Raw genomic sequence first — 15,097 nt, 5'->3', positions numbered from 1 at the left:
ACTAAGCCAATGATTTGTCCAAATGACCTTGGGATTACCACGTTCATCAATTCCAACATTCTAGTCACCAGGTTTTGGGGGGCTCCCTATACAATATACATTAAAACCCCTAAAAGCTATTGAATTTATCCATTCTTAAAAACTGGTGTTTTAGATTATCACCCCTCCAAAAAAAAATTACTAAACAAATTTTGTCTTTCTAGCTTCTGCAGAAGATCATTAGAATTTAGATAGATCATGGTATATCAGCAAGGAGCACCTACATGTTTCAGTTATAAAGGACTGACAAGATGGTTTGTGGAATAGGTCAACCCATTCAGAGGAGCCATCATATCCACATTTGACATGCAGCCAGCTGGTGGTGCTTTTTATTTTATGTGTGTGTGAGCATAATGAATTTGGTGTGTGTGTGTGTGTGTGTGTGTGTGTGTGTGTGTTTAAAGCACAAAGTATAAACAAAGCATAGCAAGAGTATTTGACTACTTCTCTCTCTCTCTCTCTCTCTCTCTCTCTCTCTCTCTCTCTCGTCCTCCACTTCCACTTGTGTAGAAAACACAGGAACTACTAGGGAATGATTTTGCCCAGTGAGACACACACACACACAAAGATTCTCTGCCATTTGGCCTCAAGAGCTTGGAACCTAATTCCAACTCTGGCCACTTTCCAGGAAAGGCAGATATGTGCAACTAAGACAACCACCTTTGTTTAGAAAAGTATCACACCAGAAATGACAAGGGAGTGTTCCAAAGTACTACCTAAGCAAGTCACCCACTTGACCTAACATGGGAGGGGGAGAAATCTTGATGCTAAGAGCAATTTGACAGTGGGACTGGGGTCTATGATTTCACAATCAAATGTTGATTTGCAGATGGACATACCCGTTTCAGAGACTAGAATTTTGTCTAGTCAGACCAATGCCAGACATACTTTAAAGGGAGAAGGCAGAGGCTCAGGGGCAGGACACCTGCTTTGCATGCAAAGGTCCCAGGTTCAATCCATGGAGTCTCCAGGTAGGGTTGGGAATATCTCCTATCTGAAACCCTATTGAGCTAGATGGATCAATGATCTGACTTGGTATAAGGCACCTTCCTATTTTCTCCCTTTGAAACAAGCATTTGAAATATGTTGTTGATCTTTCTGCCCCCAGATAAGACAACCTTTAGCTGAACACTGATTTTTATCTCCCTCCCCCTCCCCAATTTTTGCTTCAGTCATTAGCAAAGATGACTCCTTTGGTCAGGATCAAGATCAGCACACTGAGAACTTATATGTTAATCCCCACCCACCCTGTAAACCTTAAACAAAAACCAATGAATGGTCTGGGAAGTTCATTTGACAAACTGAATGATTGTGTGACAGGGTGTGAATGATGAATCTTTGCCCAAAGAAAGCTGGAGATACTCTTCGGAGTGTGCCAGCCTGCCAGGGCCAAGCATGATTGAGAGCTTTGTCACTGACTTCACAGGTATTCCCAATTTATCTTTGTAATGTACTGGCTTTCCTTTTCTTAATCATCATATAGATAGCCAATGCTGGAACTGCAAGGGGAAAAAGAAGAAGAAAAGATTTGTCTGAATACTATGGTGATGTTGCTAATTGTATTGCTAAATTCTAGCAAAAACAATAATGAAAACCTCCCTCCCCTGCACACTTCATGAGGCTAAATCCTGAAGAGAAGGCTAGTGAGCAATAAATATAAAATCAGTAAGTACAGCCTCTGAACTACAAATTTCTTTGGGTTTGGAAAGCTTCTCAGCAAAAAGGTCCAAACTGCTCTTTGCAAGAATGACATGGATCCCACTATATCAGGATGTCCAAATGTTGTGGGACACCTACTCCCATCAGTCCCAGGAAGCATGGCCTATGATAGGGATGATGGGAGTTGTAGTCCTCCAACAGCTGGAAGCGACCACATTGGCTACCCTGCTCTACATAAATCCAAGGGGCTTTCTTTCTAATAAAACTTTTATACAATGGCTCAGAATCAAAATATCAGTTTGGCGTGTGTATATATATTCTTAAACCCATCTGTCTACCTGTACACATATACACGTTTGTGATTCATATATTCCTGTTTGATGTACATTATTACCCTGTACAGTGATAGCTCAGGTTAAGTACTTAATTCGTTCTGGAGGTCCGTTCTTAACCTGAAACTGTTCTTAACCTGAAGCACCACTTTAGCTAACGGGGCCTCCTTCTGCTGCCGCACCGCTGGAGCCCGATTTCTGTTCTTATCCTGAAGCACTATTTCTGGGTTAGTGGAGTGTGTAACCTGAAGCGTATGTAACCTGAAGCATATGTAACCCGAGGTACCACTCTACATCTTTTCAAGGAATGGACATTTATAAATAAATAAATGAATAAAGTTCAGAGAAGAATACAAACCTTATACTGCCGCACATTCCCTTCTGCTACAAGATGGTGTTCATTCTCAGGTGTGATGCAATATGCTAGTCTCTACAAAGGAGCACAGGCAGAGGAGAAGAATCACTTTAAGGAAAATTATACTTGCATATTGATGACGGAATAAAGCTCTTGACTTCTATTTTTATTTTTAGTAATAAAAACACACTTTAGTTAGTGCGGGAGTAAACACATCACAAGTTACACAGACATATTTGGCTGCATGTGAGGATTCTGTGACACCACAGCACCTTAAACAAAAGGCAGGAGTGACACACAGAAAGCTTAGTGGCAAATAACATAACCTTCTTTGAACCAGCTTTGCAATAGAAGATGCTGGGAAGTGAAAAGCAAGAGAGGGAAAATTGTGCCTTCATGCTTTCTTACTAAAAGGCTGAAGCACATCTAAAGTGAACATGACAGCACTGAGAAGGCTTTCCCATGGCAGTGACAGGAAAATTAATATGATCACAAAACTTAATTCTGCACAGTTTAGGGATGATAATTGGGAAGCGAGCACAGTGCAATTGCAATGCAGAATAATGGGAGACATTTTTTCACCAAAGAAACCAAGGCCCTCTTTTTGAAAGTATAGATAAACCAAATATGATAACTTTTGGGTTCTGTATCCTTATACCAGTGCTGGTTAACCTGTGCCCCCCCCCCCAATGTTGTTGGACTGCAACTCTCATCAGACTTTGCCAGCATGGTCAGGTCAGGGTGATGGGAGTTGTAATCCAACAATGTCAGGAGAGCCACAGGTTAGGAACATAGAAAGCTGTTTTATACCGAGTCAGACAGTTGGTCCATCTAGCTCAGAATTGTCAACACTGACTGCCAGTGGCCCTGCAGAGTTTCAGATAGGGCTTCCCTCCATCCTTACCTGAAGATGATGGGGATTGAACCTGGAGGGGCCTGCATGCAAGGCAGATGCTCTACCACTCAACTAGAACCCTTTGCCATCACTGGTCTACAGAGAGAGTTTTGAAATAACAGTTGGGATTTAAATTTGGAAAAGGAGTGTCACTGTCACTGCGTCTGTCCCAGCCTTGACCTCTGTCTTGACCTCTTTTGCTCAAGCCACATTCCCATTACTTTGCAAGTGATTCGCCTCCATTAACAACTTAAGTGTGAAAAAACTGCAGAGAAGGGTTTCCCCCATTTATTTTCACATCTGGTGTGTGGAAGAATTTCCTGTAACTCATTTTGTGTAATAGAATTTATTTTCACATCCAAGGCAAGGAAGTGTATCTTAAAAGCTTCCCCATTATATTTTGCTTCTATACATTATTATCACATTTTATTCACTGATATACCACTTAATGCCAAAACAGTCACTCAGGGATGCACTTGGGGGTGTGGGGTGTTAATGGTTCTCCCCAACACTGTTTTTTTCTGATTGGAATCACATCCCTCCCAGTCTGAAGCTTCTATTAGTCCCGGCACATTCAAGGAGCGAATTTCAAATAATAGAAATGGCATAAAAGAAATGATCAACCAATTCCACTCCTTAATCTTATCTCTGCAGATGTTTTGAAGTTAAGAACAAGTTGCTAGCAGAGCCAACAGGGTGCCCTCTAGACTGCAACTCACATCATCCTTGCCTATTGGCTACACTGACCGGGGCTGATGGGAAATGGAGTCCAACAGCACCTGCAGGGCACCAAATTGGCTATCATCGTGCTAGAAAACGAGATGATGGCTCTCATGCCTAGTTTGTCCTTTAATAGGTCAGGTCCTGGGGTGTTTTAGCTTCCAAACTTCCATAACAGGAAGTAGAAAAAGAGTCCTAAATCCCTTCTTGAAATGGCAAATTACTTAAAAGCTGCTTCCGAAAGGTCACCTACCTGCAAAAGTGTTTGTGGAATTAAAGAAAGCAAACTCTTAGCTTAATACTGGCGATTTTCATTTCACAAAGAACATTTCCATGACATTTCACTGCTTGGCCACTCACTTGTTTAAAGGTCCCTCGCGCCTTCAATAATTTATAGAGGGCATACGCAGGCACAAGGATCATTGATGACAATGCTATTCCCCATCCGACAGAGTTGGCCCAGGGTGGGAAGACATACTCATCGTAGGTCAGAGGTTTAAAAGTGACAATGCTGGCTATTACCACAAACTGTGGGAAATAAGAGGAGAAAGTTATGATCAATTTCCTTTGAACCATATGTTTATTCCAAGATGAAACAAAGGAGACTCTTCAGGTGTCTCCTCAGAACAACAACAACAACAACAACAACAACAACAACAACAAGCCACTCTTGACCCTAAGGTCCCAGGGCAGCTTACAACAATTAAAGCACAATGTTAAAAACATTTTAGAAGAATTTACAAGCACAGAAATAAGGTGGGTCCTAAGATATTTCTCAAATATCAAAAGCCAGGCTAAAGTGGTGTATCTTCAGTATATGATGAAAGCTGTGTAATGAAGGTATCAGACACACCTCTGTGGGGAAGGAGTCCCACCACTTTGGGGCTTCCACAGAGAATGCCCTCTTCCAGGCCGCCGCCACCCATGCTTCTGAGTGCGATGGAACAACCAAGAGGGCCTTCTCTGCCATTCTCAACAGCCAGGAGAGTCTGCAGGGAAGGAGGTGGCCTTTATGGTTACCTCCATCCTCTGGATCCTTCCCCAACCTTGGATTCCCAGATCTTATTGGATGACAACTCCTGTCCTCACTTGTCCATTGGCCCTGCTGGGTGGAGAGGATGAGAGCTGTCATCCAAGAAGATCTGTGGACACAAAACTAGCAAAGGCTGCTGTAAAACTCTGAAGCTTATTTTGTAATTTGAAGATGACTGGTTTAGTGTAAAATAACCATACAATATTTATCTGCAATTGTATTAGTGACCACACAATAATTTTTGGCACTTACGTCACCAAACGACTTATCAAACTTCCTATAAATGCTTCTACTTGAAAAGTAATATGATAGAATCACCTTAGAGAATTGACTTTACAATTGACTCGCAGCTGGGCTTTACCTCATCTACAGAGGAACAGTATATACACATGCTCGGTTTTAAGGACAGGAAAGTGAAATATGTAAGAAAAGACCAGTGTCAAACCCAGTGAAGGGGAGGAGTGGAACAAAGTGGCTGGAAAGGGAGGGTGGACAAAGGGGTGTACAGATCTTTATTTTATATATTTAATACATCCATATACCTCGCCCCTCAGCACTCAAGGTGGTGTACTGTAAATGGTTCTCTTCCCCATTTTATCCTCACAACCACTCTGTGCAATAGATTAGACTGAGAGGAGGCAGTGACTGGCCCAAGGGGACCCAGTGAACTTCATGGCTGAGCAGAGATTTGAACCCTGGTCCCCAAGCTGTTGGTCTGACACTCTAACCACTACACCATATTGATGTGCGAAGGTGCCTACTCATTGACTTGCCCCGAACAGTCTTCTACCTGAGAAGGAAGAGATTTGAATGTTCCCTGGCCTAGGCACACCAATTTTGTAGCAGGAGCCTACTTGTCTGTATCATAATCCAAAAACTCAGTGTCTTCTCTCATCCCCAAATTCCAATTGCTTCTGCTGTCTAGCCTCACCATGCGCTTGTCGATTGTGGCATTCTCAGCTATCAAAATTAACAGCATGAGTGCAAATGGCAACCTCAGAAACGGGACAAGACCCGATGCACCTCATTGTTTAATATTGAGTGTCAAGTTAAATCTTGTCACAGAAGAAAAGCCCGAAAGGGTTTTGATTTGCCTATAATGTTAGCTATTAAGCTTGTCGCTCAAACATCAAGTTAAAGGCATTAGATGTCGGAGAAGAGGCTTCAGCGTGAGTTTATAGTCTTTGCTGGTAGCATGCCATCTTTGGAACAGAAAACAAGCAAGCAAACAAAAACACCACTGCCATAACCCAGTAAAAGCTGGATGTTGAACAATAGAATCATAAAGTTGGAAGGTATCCTCACCTAGTCCAACACACTGCAAAGCAGGAGTCACAGCTAAAGAGTCCTTAAAAACCTCCAGTGAAGGCCAACCCACCACTTTCTGAGGTGGTCCATTCCACTGTTGAACAGCTTTTACCATCAGAAAGTTATTCCTAATGTTTAGCTAGAATCTTCTTTCCTGTCATTTGAACCCATTGGTTCAGGTCCTTGTCATGATTCTGCTCCATATTGATCCAGAGCAGACTCCAACGTATAGTTAGCAGAGTAAAAAAACACAGTGCAGGGTTCCCAAAAAATAAACCATAGGCAATCAACTTCATCCAGCAGAGTTTTTACTACTGAAGGCAAAGGAACATAACGGTCACAAATCCAAGTCTTCAGGATTATCACAGTCCATAAGAAATCAAGTTGCAGCAGACTTAACTTAAAGTTAAAATAAGACTAAAACCTTAACACTATATACAGACCACCACACCAGAAGGAAAGAGAGACAGAAAGTGAAACCAGCTGTTCAGCTTCTCTGAAGGAATAACCCAAACATCAGGAACCTTCTGCTTGTTTCCAGACAGGATAGAAGCTTGATTGTTAGCTAGAAACTTCCAGTTTGCACCAGCTTGTCTCATACAGAGAAGCTTCTAGAACCTTGAATTAATTAGAATAGGAAAGATCTCTACACTTTAAACCAATACTTCCTGCACCAATAAATGCAAACCTGACAGTCCTACCCTCTGGAGCAGCAGAAAACAAACTTGTTCCATCTTTCATGTGACAGCCCTTCAGATATTTGAAGATGGTTTTCATATTACCTCTCAGGCTTCTCTTCTCTAGCCTAAACTTACCCAACTCCATCTTTACACTAAAGCAAGAGATTTGCTTCCAGGAAGCTACTATGGACTAGAAATAGACAAATTTCTCAATTTCAGTTTCCCTCATTTTTCCAGTCTCCCTCCCCCACCCCTTTTCCACATCAGGTTGCAATTCTCCCGCCACTAGCATTTGAAAGAACATTTATTCTTAATATATATATTTACTACATTCACACTCACTTCACTTGACATCTGGAATAAAAAAATTAAAGACGTTTTGGAATGATCTGCTCTTTTTTTTGTTTCCAATTAAAAAGAAAAAAGAAACCATCTGCTGCTCATCTCTGCAATTAGATAGTATGTGTGTTTTCATCTTCTTCAAATCTTATGAGAGCAAAGAGCCCAGAAAGGTGGGACACATCTGTTATTTATTTATATTTCATTTGAAAAAGATGCACTTAATGGTCTTACAGAGTGCCATGATTAGAAGTAGTGGAGTGGGGGATCTTCAGATTTTGAGTGGGAAATTAAAAAGGGAAATGTTAACAAAAGTGGGTTGTGAGTGTTCCAAGCAGAAACATCTTCCATGTGTTGAAAATTTTAAATGACGCCAAACGGCTTACTGTTTTTCCCCCTTTTAAAATTAATAAACAAATATCTCATTTTCAGATTCTATTTCCCACCACCAGCACCTTTGCAGCAGCTGAAGACTGAAAATAAAACAACAAAACCAGACCCACAAGCAAAACTGTGAAACTTCCATTCAACAACAGTCCAGTTACTGATCACTCTTTCCCATTAATCTTCATGTTCCTGCACCTATAGAACAATCTATTTCTTGTACAAAACCCATTAACACGTGCTGTTCTGAAGCCCCACTCCTTTCAGTAGAACTGTGCAGAGTAATTTCAAGTTGAAGGTGTCCAAGGTCAAGGGAGATTCAAACGTAGAAGAAGGTTTTTGATATTGCAGATGGCTGGTGGGTGCAGGCAACCGACAGCATGTGACCCCCCTCTCTAATAAAACATCTGCACTGTCTGTTTGATGCTACCAGGGAAGGTTTAGAGCTCTTGTATTACTATACAAAGCCCTAAACAGCTTGGGTCCAGGATGCCTGAGCTCTTACATCCCAGCCTGATCACTGAGATCATCCAGAGGAGCACAGTTAGCTGTCTCCAATATTACAGAGCCCTGACTAGCTTCAATGAGAAGTTGGGCTTTTAGTATCGCTGGTCCCTTGCTTTGAAATAATATTGCAGCAGAGATGCAGCAGGCATCTTGCTTTTGACTTTCAGGCATCTTTTGAACACTATTTTTTATGCTGTTTGGCCTTTGCAGCTGCTTAAACTTTCTTAATTAGCCAGTTATTAGCTGTGATTCCTGTATCACAGAGGGTTGCTCTAGATGACTCTTGGTGTGCCTTCCAACTTTACAATTCTATGATTAATATTAATGCTTTTTTTTTCCTATGGTGCTTTACATTCTTAGTCTTATACATGGAAAAATACGGTATTTTCTAGGGTACTACACCACACAGGAAGTCTGTATGAACAGCAAAGGCTCCCCATTTTATACGGTCACCCTCCAGTTCATGGAAGCTAGCATGCTCATCCCTACTCTACCTGATTGTAGGTTTCTTATACATGAACATGTCTGGGCCAGGACCCACATTTTTGATCTATACCAGAAGAGGCAGGGGAGCAAACCATGTCACAGGAGTAGTCAATGTGGTTCCCTTCATACGTTGCTACTGGACTATAGCTTCTGTCACCATTGGTCATGTCAGATAAGGCTGATGGGAGCTGAAGCCCAACATCATGTGGAAAGGCACCGCTTTGACTATGCCTGCCATAGATTCACATGCTCTATAATTCCTATTAAAACATCTGAAAGGCTTACCAATAAAAAAGCAGGGCTCACGAATTTCCAACAAAGTCTCCAGTAGAGGCCTGGTTTGAAGCCCATCATTTGCTGGATGTCTTCACTGAACCTGTCCACACCTGAAGGTTGACCACAAATATAAGACAGAAGCAGACAGCGCATGGATACATTTGACAACAACAGCCACTGCAATGCTTGATGTTCACATTACTTGCTTGCCATACCACTTAAAGCTGATAAGCTGTTCAAATATGACTCATGTTCTGTGGCATCATCAAAAGGATGGTGCTCTATGAAATGATGGCCAAATGACTGTCATCTTGAAGTCACTGAATCCAATGAGATTTAAGCAATTTGCTGCAGTTCCTGTGTGTGCTTATTTGGGAGTAAGTCCCAGGAACTCGGGGGGGGGGGGAGGGACTAAGCTCTGGTAAGGTTTCATACATTTGGAATGCTGTCAAGTAGCAAATCACAGCAAAGGTTTGTCCTCTCTAAAACCCTAATTCAGCTCAATTGTTGTAAGCAAAGTCCCTTAATTCTACAAAACTTTTCCTAACATCTGTTAGTATGAGGGTTTCTAAAAACAAAGTACCATTATTTACAATGTTAATTAGCAAATCTAGTTAGGGTTCTGCTGAAATGGGCACATTTTTCCATTTTGCAATGGCAAAAAAGGCACTTCTTTTTATGATTTTCTAGGAGTTCTCCAAAAAGGGAAAGGCATCAAGCAGCAACATCTGCAATGCAGCACCATAACAGCACCAAGTTCCTAATGTTAGAATCATAGAATTGGAGAGTTGGAAGGGACCCCCAGGGTCATCTAGTCTAACCCCTAAAGTTGTCCATGGTATCTGGGTTCTCCCATGTGCCTCTTTTTCAGGAAGAAGCCAGCCTAGGAAAATGGAACTAAAGCAGGGAAGAGGGAAAATAATGCCAGAGAACCAGAAGGAAACATGTGCACATTTTGCCCCTCCCTAAAATCCCTTTGTAGCCCAAAATGACAGTCAAACATATAAGAATATCCACTCAATTTGTAAACACCACAGTTTATCCATGTAATAACAAATTCTTATTTGGAATCATTCTTTGTAAAAACTCTTACATGCAGTCATTCCTTCCCCACATAAACTGACACAGGTATAGCTTAAGCTGCCATCAAAACATTTCAGAAAAACTTCCTTTGGCTGGTGCTAAAATGTCAAGCGCACCTTTCAGCTAAACAGAGTTTTCTGCTGGTCAATAAAGCAACTGGGCATTGAAAGAAGGGGATGGCTGGTGTGTGTGTGTGTGTGAGAGAGAGAGAGAGAGAGAGAGAGAGATCAACTCCGAAGATAGTAGGTGGGCAGAGCCATGCCAGATTTAACCAATAATCAATTTTAACATTCCCTACAACCATAATAAATTATGTTTTACAGAGCAATGTGTCAACAACAAAAATCATCTCTTAGCTTCCTGAAACCGTTGACTTGAAAGTCTCCCCTCATACTGATCCACAGGGGGGAATCAGCCTTCTACCTTCTATAGCTGATCATATATCTGTCTACATTGACTGGTAGTAACTGTTCAGAGTTTTAGGCAGCAGACCCACCTGGAAATTGAACTCTGCAGGCATAGAAGATGCTTCACCACTGAGTCATGACCCTGGTCTAATGTAGGGAGCTGCCTTCTACCCAGCCAGACCACTGGTCTATTCTACTAGACATCTTTTAAACTCCATTGAACACAGGAACATAGGAAGATGCCTTATTCACTGAGTCAGACAGCTGGTCCATTTAGATCAGTGTATTGTCTATATGACCAAACTGTGGGAGGCAGTGGAAGACAGAAGTGCCTGGTGTGCTCTGGTCCATGGGGTCACAAAGAGTCAGAGATGACTAAACGGCTAAACAACAACAACAAAATTGTCTATATGATAGGGACGCGGGTGGCGCTGTGGGTTAAACCACAGAGCCTAGGACTTGCCGATCAGAAGGTCGGCAGTTCAAATCTTCGCAACGGGGTGAGCTCCCGTTGCTCAGTCCCTGCTCCTGCCAACCTGGCAGTTCAAAAGCACGTCAAAGTGCAAGTAGATAAATAGGTACCACTCCGGTGGGAAGGTAAACGGCGTTTCAGTGTGCTGCTCTGGTTCGCCAGAAGCGGTTTAGTCATGCTGGCCACATGACCCGGAAGCTGTACGCCGGCTCCCTCGGCCAGTAAAGCGAGATGAGCGCCGCAACCCCAGAGTCGGTCATGACTGGACCTAATGGTCAGGGGTCCCATTACCTTTATTGTCTATATAATAAGGAGTGGCCTTTCAGGATTTCAGGCAGGGGTCTCTCCCAGCGCTATCTCGAGATACCAGGGCTTGAACCTGAGACCTTTAGAATACAAAATGTGTGCTCTACCACTGAGCTATGTGCAGCAGTAAATTTGAATAGGAGCATAGGAAGCTGCCTATACTGAGTCAAACCATTGGTCCATCAAGCTCAGCACTGTTTACACTGGCAGGCAGCAGCTCTCCAAGGTTTCAGGCAGGAGGTTTTCCCAGTCTGACCTGGATACACCAGGAATTGAACCTGGGGCCCTTTGTGTGTAGAACTTCCAAAGGGAAGGGGATATGAGCAAGAGAAGGAAGAATGGTAGTAATTAGGAAAGAAATAGTTCTAAGAAATGAACAGAGTCTGGCTAATTGCAGAGAGTCAATGACATGAACCTCAACCAAAAGGAAGCTATTCTAAAAGGCCAGTAAATCCGAGTTCAGGAGGAGTAAATAACTTCTGAGTCCAAAGAAGATAGGGATGTTGTTAATGTCATATTCTTTGATCAGCAAACTCCAACAGATATGCCGTAACCTCAGTCACATCCCAGCCTTTAAACTTATGCAGGGAGAGTAGAGGCCCGTTTATAAGCAGCAAAGCAGAAGGCATAGGATGAATTTCACACAACAAACGTTGACCTTGTTTCAACTTTGAGAGGACTGAAGCTATGTTGTCCGTTATACTGAAGAGGAGACAGCTGAATCAAAGAGGAAATAATCTGGAGGATTAACAAGTGAGTCAAAGAGATGAAGAAGAAATGCCATCTCTATGGAAGGTGTTGATTAAAGTCGAGCTTTTTATAGGGACAGTTTGAAATGATATGGTGCATGAAGAATTAGTTCCATGAACCTGGTTACAGGCCTTTAATGCAGATGGGGAAAGGGGTGAGGGAGCATGCAACAACCCGCATCATCTTGTTTGGATGATTGTGTCCTCAATGCGCTTTTGGAGTTGCCAAAGCACTTAGGAGGTCTTTGGCAGAAGAACTGAAAGATGAGAATGTGTGTGACCAGGCAGAGGCGTTTGATGAGGGAAAGGAATGGTAAGAACAAAGGGAGGAAAGTTCATAAGAAAACCATTTAAGAAGACACCTGGCTATGACCAGAGAAAAAAGGAAGGGTGGTGGTGTGGGGGTGGACTTCATTCCGTGACGGCAATAATGTGGAGCGTTCTCAGTTCCGGACCTCCTGTTTCAACAGAATGGGAGATAATTTTGAGAGAGCAATGAAGAGAAGAAATTTAGCAAAAAGGCGGGGAAGGGTCTCGTGGCTCAGACTTGGCTAGGGAGCACCTCCACTGATGCAAACCTTTTTAAACAGGGATAGGGAAGAGGCAATCCTCCAGATGTTGTTGGATCTTTGCTCCCATGAATTGCAGGAGGTTGGACAAGATGATCCTCGGGCTCCCTTCAGACGCTATGATTCTATAACTTTCTATCTCTGACCATTGGGACTGAAGGGAATTGTCATGCAACAACTTGTCGATGGTACTAGGTTCCCCACTCGAAAGAAAGAAAGAAAGAAAGAAAGAAAGAAAGAAAGAAAGAAAGAGGGATCCAGTCTTAGGCACATTACATTTAAAGCATATGATTCCACTTTAACAGCCATGGCTTCCTCCAAATACTCCTGGAGACTGTAGTTTGTTAAGGGTACTGAGAGTTGTCAGGAGAGCCCTACTCTGCTTGCAGCTTGCTACAATCCCCAGAGATTCTTGGGAAGAGGGACTGACTGTGGTTTAACTATCCAACCCTCTCCCCAAGGAACACTGTCCTAGCAGAGCTTGAGCTGCCCTGCAATCACATGCATTTATACAACATGATGGGAACAGTGTAATTGAGGGCATAATTAACGCTGTGCTCCCAGCCTTCAAGGTAGTAGTCAGAAGCTTCCTCGCTCTTACCTCTTGGCAGGCGCATGTGTGATTAAAAAGCCATTTCCCCCCAGGTTGCCCTGCTGTGTTTAGTAAACTCTCTAAAGAGCTGTTATAATAAATACAGCTTCAGCAAGCTTTTCAAGCCCAGGTTATCTAAACGCATTCATTTTCATTTGCAGGAGAAGGAGGAGAGACATCTGGCTGGCTGGCAGTGTTATGATCGTCTACACAGTGGGAAAGAGGGGGGAAATTAATCTCTCTGTGTCTCATTTACTCCACTGGTCTGTGTTTATGTCCTTTGGCTATTTGACATACAGAAAGCATCAGAGGGCAAAGCTCTGTTCTCTGATGTTGAATTGCAACTAATCTCAAAAAGCTGAGCTGAGTGTGTAAATAAAGGGAGTCTTTGACCTGATGTTTTGGTCTCTGTCTGATAGACAGCAGATGAAGACGTCAAAGAAAAAAGAAACACCTCCATTTGGACTGGACTATTGCATAAGGCTGATGGGAGGCTCACAATATTATATTGATTTGTATATAACATAAAATGCATATGAAAAAACAGCCTATTGAAAACTAGATGTCGAGGAGAAAGGCCATAACATGCCTTTCACGTGCATATTCTAGTATATGGGAATGGAGACTTTTGTTCAGTAGGCAGTCACACTGATCCCATGAGCTGCAGCCTGATGTCATACATTCCAGAGCTAGGGATGGAGGAGAAATTCAATTCAGCTTGCATTTAATAGTGAACCTCCTTAACATGCACTTTTCAAAACTGTATGAGAACTGAAACACAGCTGTCTCTCGAAGTTTGCACTTCTTAGAATTTTTCAGTTTAGTTTTCCAATCAAACAGCGTTTACCTAAATGCATATGTTAGAGGTGAAATGTGCATAAAAATCAGCAACTGAAAACAACATACAGAAACACATTATGTTAGGGAAAACAGCGGGCGAAATATGCACATTAGTCAAAACTGCGCACAAAAAGTATGATGATCGGGAGAAATCTTCACTAAATTTCTGACAAATTTTCATGAGATGTGTTTTTAATTAGGATGTAGACCCCCCCCCCCCCGTAATACTGGAACCCGAGCCATTCAATGAAGCTGAATGGTGGGAGATTCAGGACAGGCAAAAGGAAGGACTTCTTCACCCAGCACATACCTGCTGAGGTTCATCTGCAGGAGACGGCTACAGCATTCATGCCCTGCTTTGGGCTTCTCATAGGAATTTGGTTGGCCCCAGTGGAAAAAGAATGCTGGTCTAGATAGCCCCTTTGTCTCTTCTTCTTTGATTCTTGTTCATCCACATTCCCTTTCTCTAAACTACTATGATGTTACTGTAGCAATTACTTTGGGGGGAAACACTGCAGTTTACTCTGACTGGTTGCAGTCATAAACAATTGGAACAATCCTCCCCCACCGCTGGCTCACCATAAAACCAGGAGACGCCAATGGCTTCTATTAAAACAGCAAACAAGATGGACGTCCCAGCAGCAAATGTGTCCAACAGAGTCAGTATGTAGATTCCACCCTAAGTAACAAGAAGAAAGCATCCAATAAAACAAGCAGCCCAGAAATACTCGAACACTCAAAGCTTTGATTGGATGGGATCTAATTTGCTTGACAACCCATGTAACCAATCTATTTCAGTCCTAGGAGAGTCTGACTCAATACAGACCAGTTTTTTTTCCTAACCTGGTGTCTGTGATGGACAGACCATTGGGTTATCATCCTGGAGGCTGTTGGCCAATCATGCAGAGTAAAAGTAGGAAGAGAAAGATTTAAAAGAAACAGTTCTGTCATGGGGAATGATAAGTAAAGAACATCAACTTGAACTCTGGGAGTGGGGGAGAGGGGGATATAAATGCAATAAATACATTACTAATTTTTAATTCTGTAATTTGAATCTCTCACTGGA

The 15,097-nt window shown here is 42.4% G+C and overlaps 1 protein-coding gene across 1 annotated transcript in view; it reads right to left on the bottom strand.

Moving 5' to 3' along the window:
- Positions 1-1,313: 1,313 nt before the first annotated feature.
- The window catches only part of SLC6A2 (solute carrier family 6 member 2), a 59,249-nt gene continuing 45,465 nt past the window's right edge, over positions 1,314-15,097 (bottom strand). The window contains exons 11-15 of the mRNA XM_081016583.1: positions 14,611-14,710; positions 9,023-9,123; positions 4,361-4,528; positions 2,389-2,460; positions 1,314-1,538 (exon numbers count right to left, since the gene is read on the bottom strand). Coding sequence (XP_080872709.1) covers positions 1,515-1,538; positions 2,389-2,460; positions 4,361-4,528; positions 9,023-9,123; positions 14,611-14,710 — 465 coding nt within the window. The 3' untranslated portion in view covers positions 1,314-1,514. The remainder of the gene's footprint in view (positions 1,539-2,388; positions 2,461-4,360; positions 4,529-9,022; positions 9,124-14,610; positions 14,711-15,097) is intronic.

The sequence above is a fragment of the Podarcis pityusensis genome, assembly GCF_964106645.2.
Source record: "Podarcis pityusensis genome assembly, chromosome: 8".
Lineage (NCBI taxonomy): Eukaryota > Metazoa > Chordata > Lepidosauria > Squamata > Lacertidae > Podarcis > Podarcis pityusensis.
This window is presented reverse-complemented; position numbering and strand designations above follow the sequence as displayed.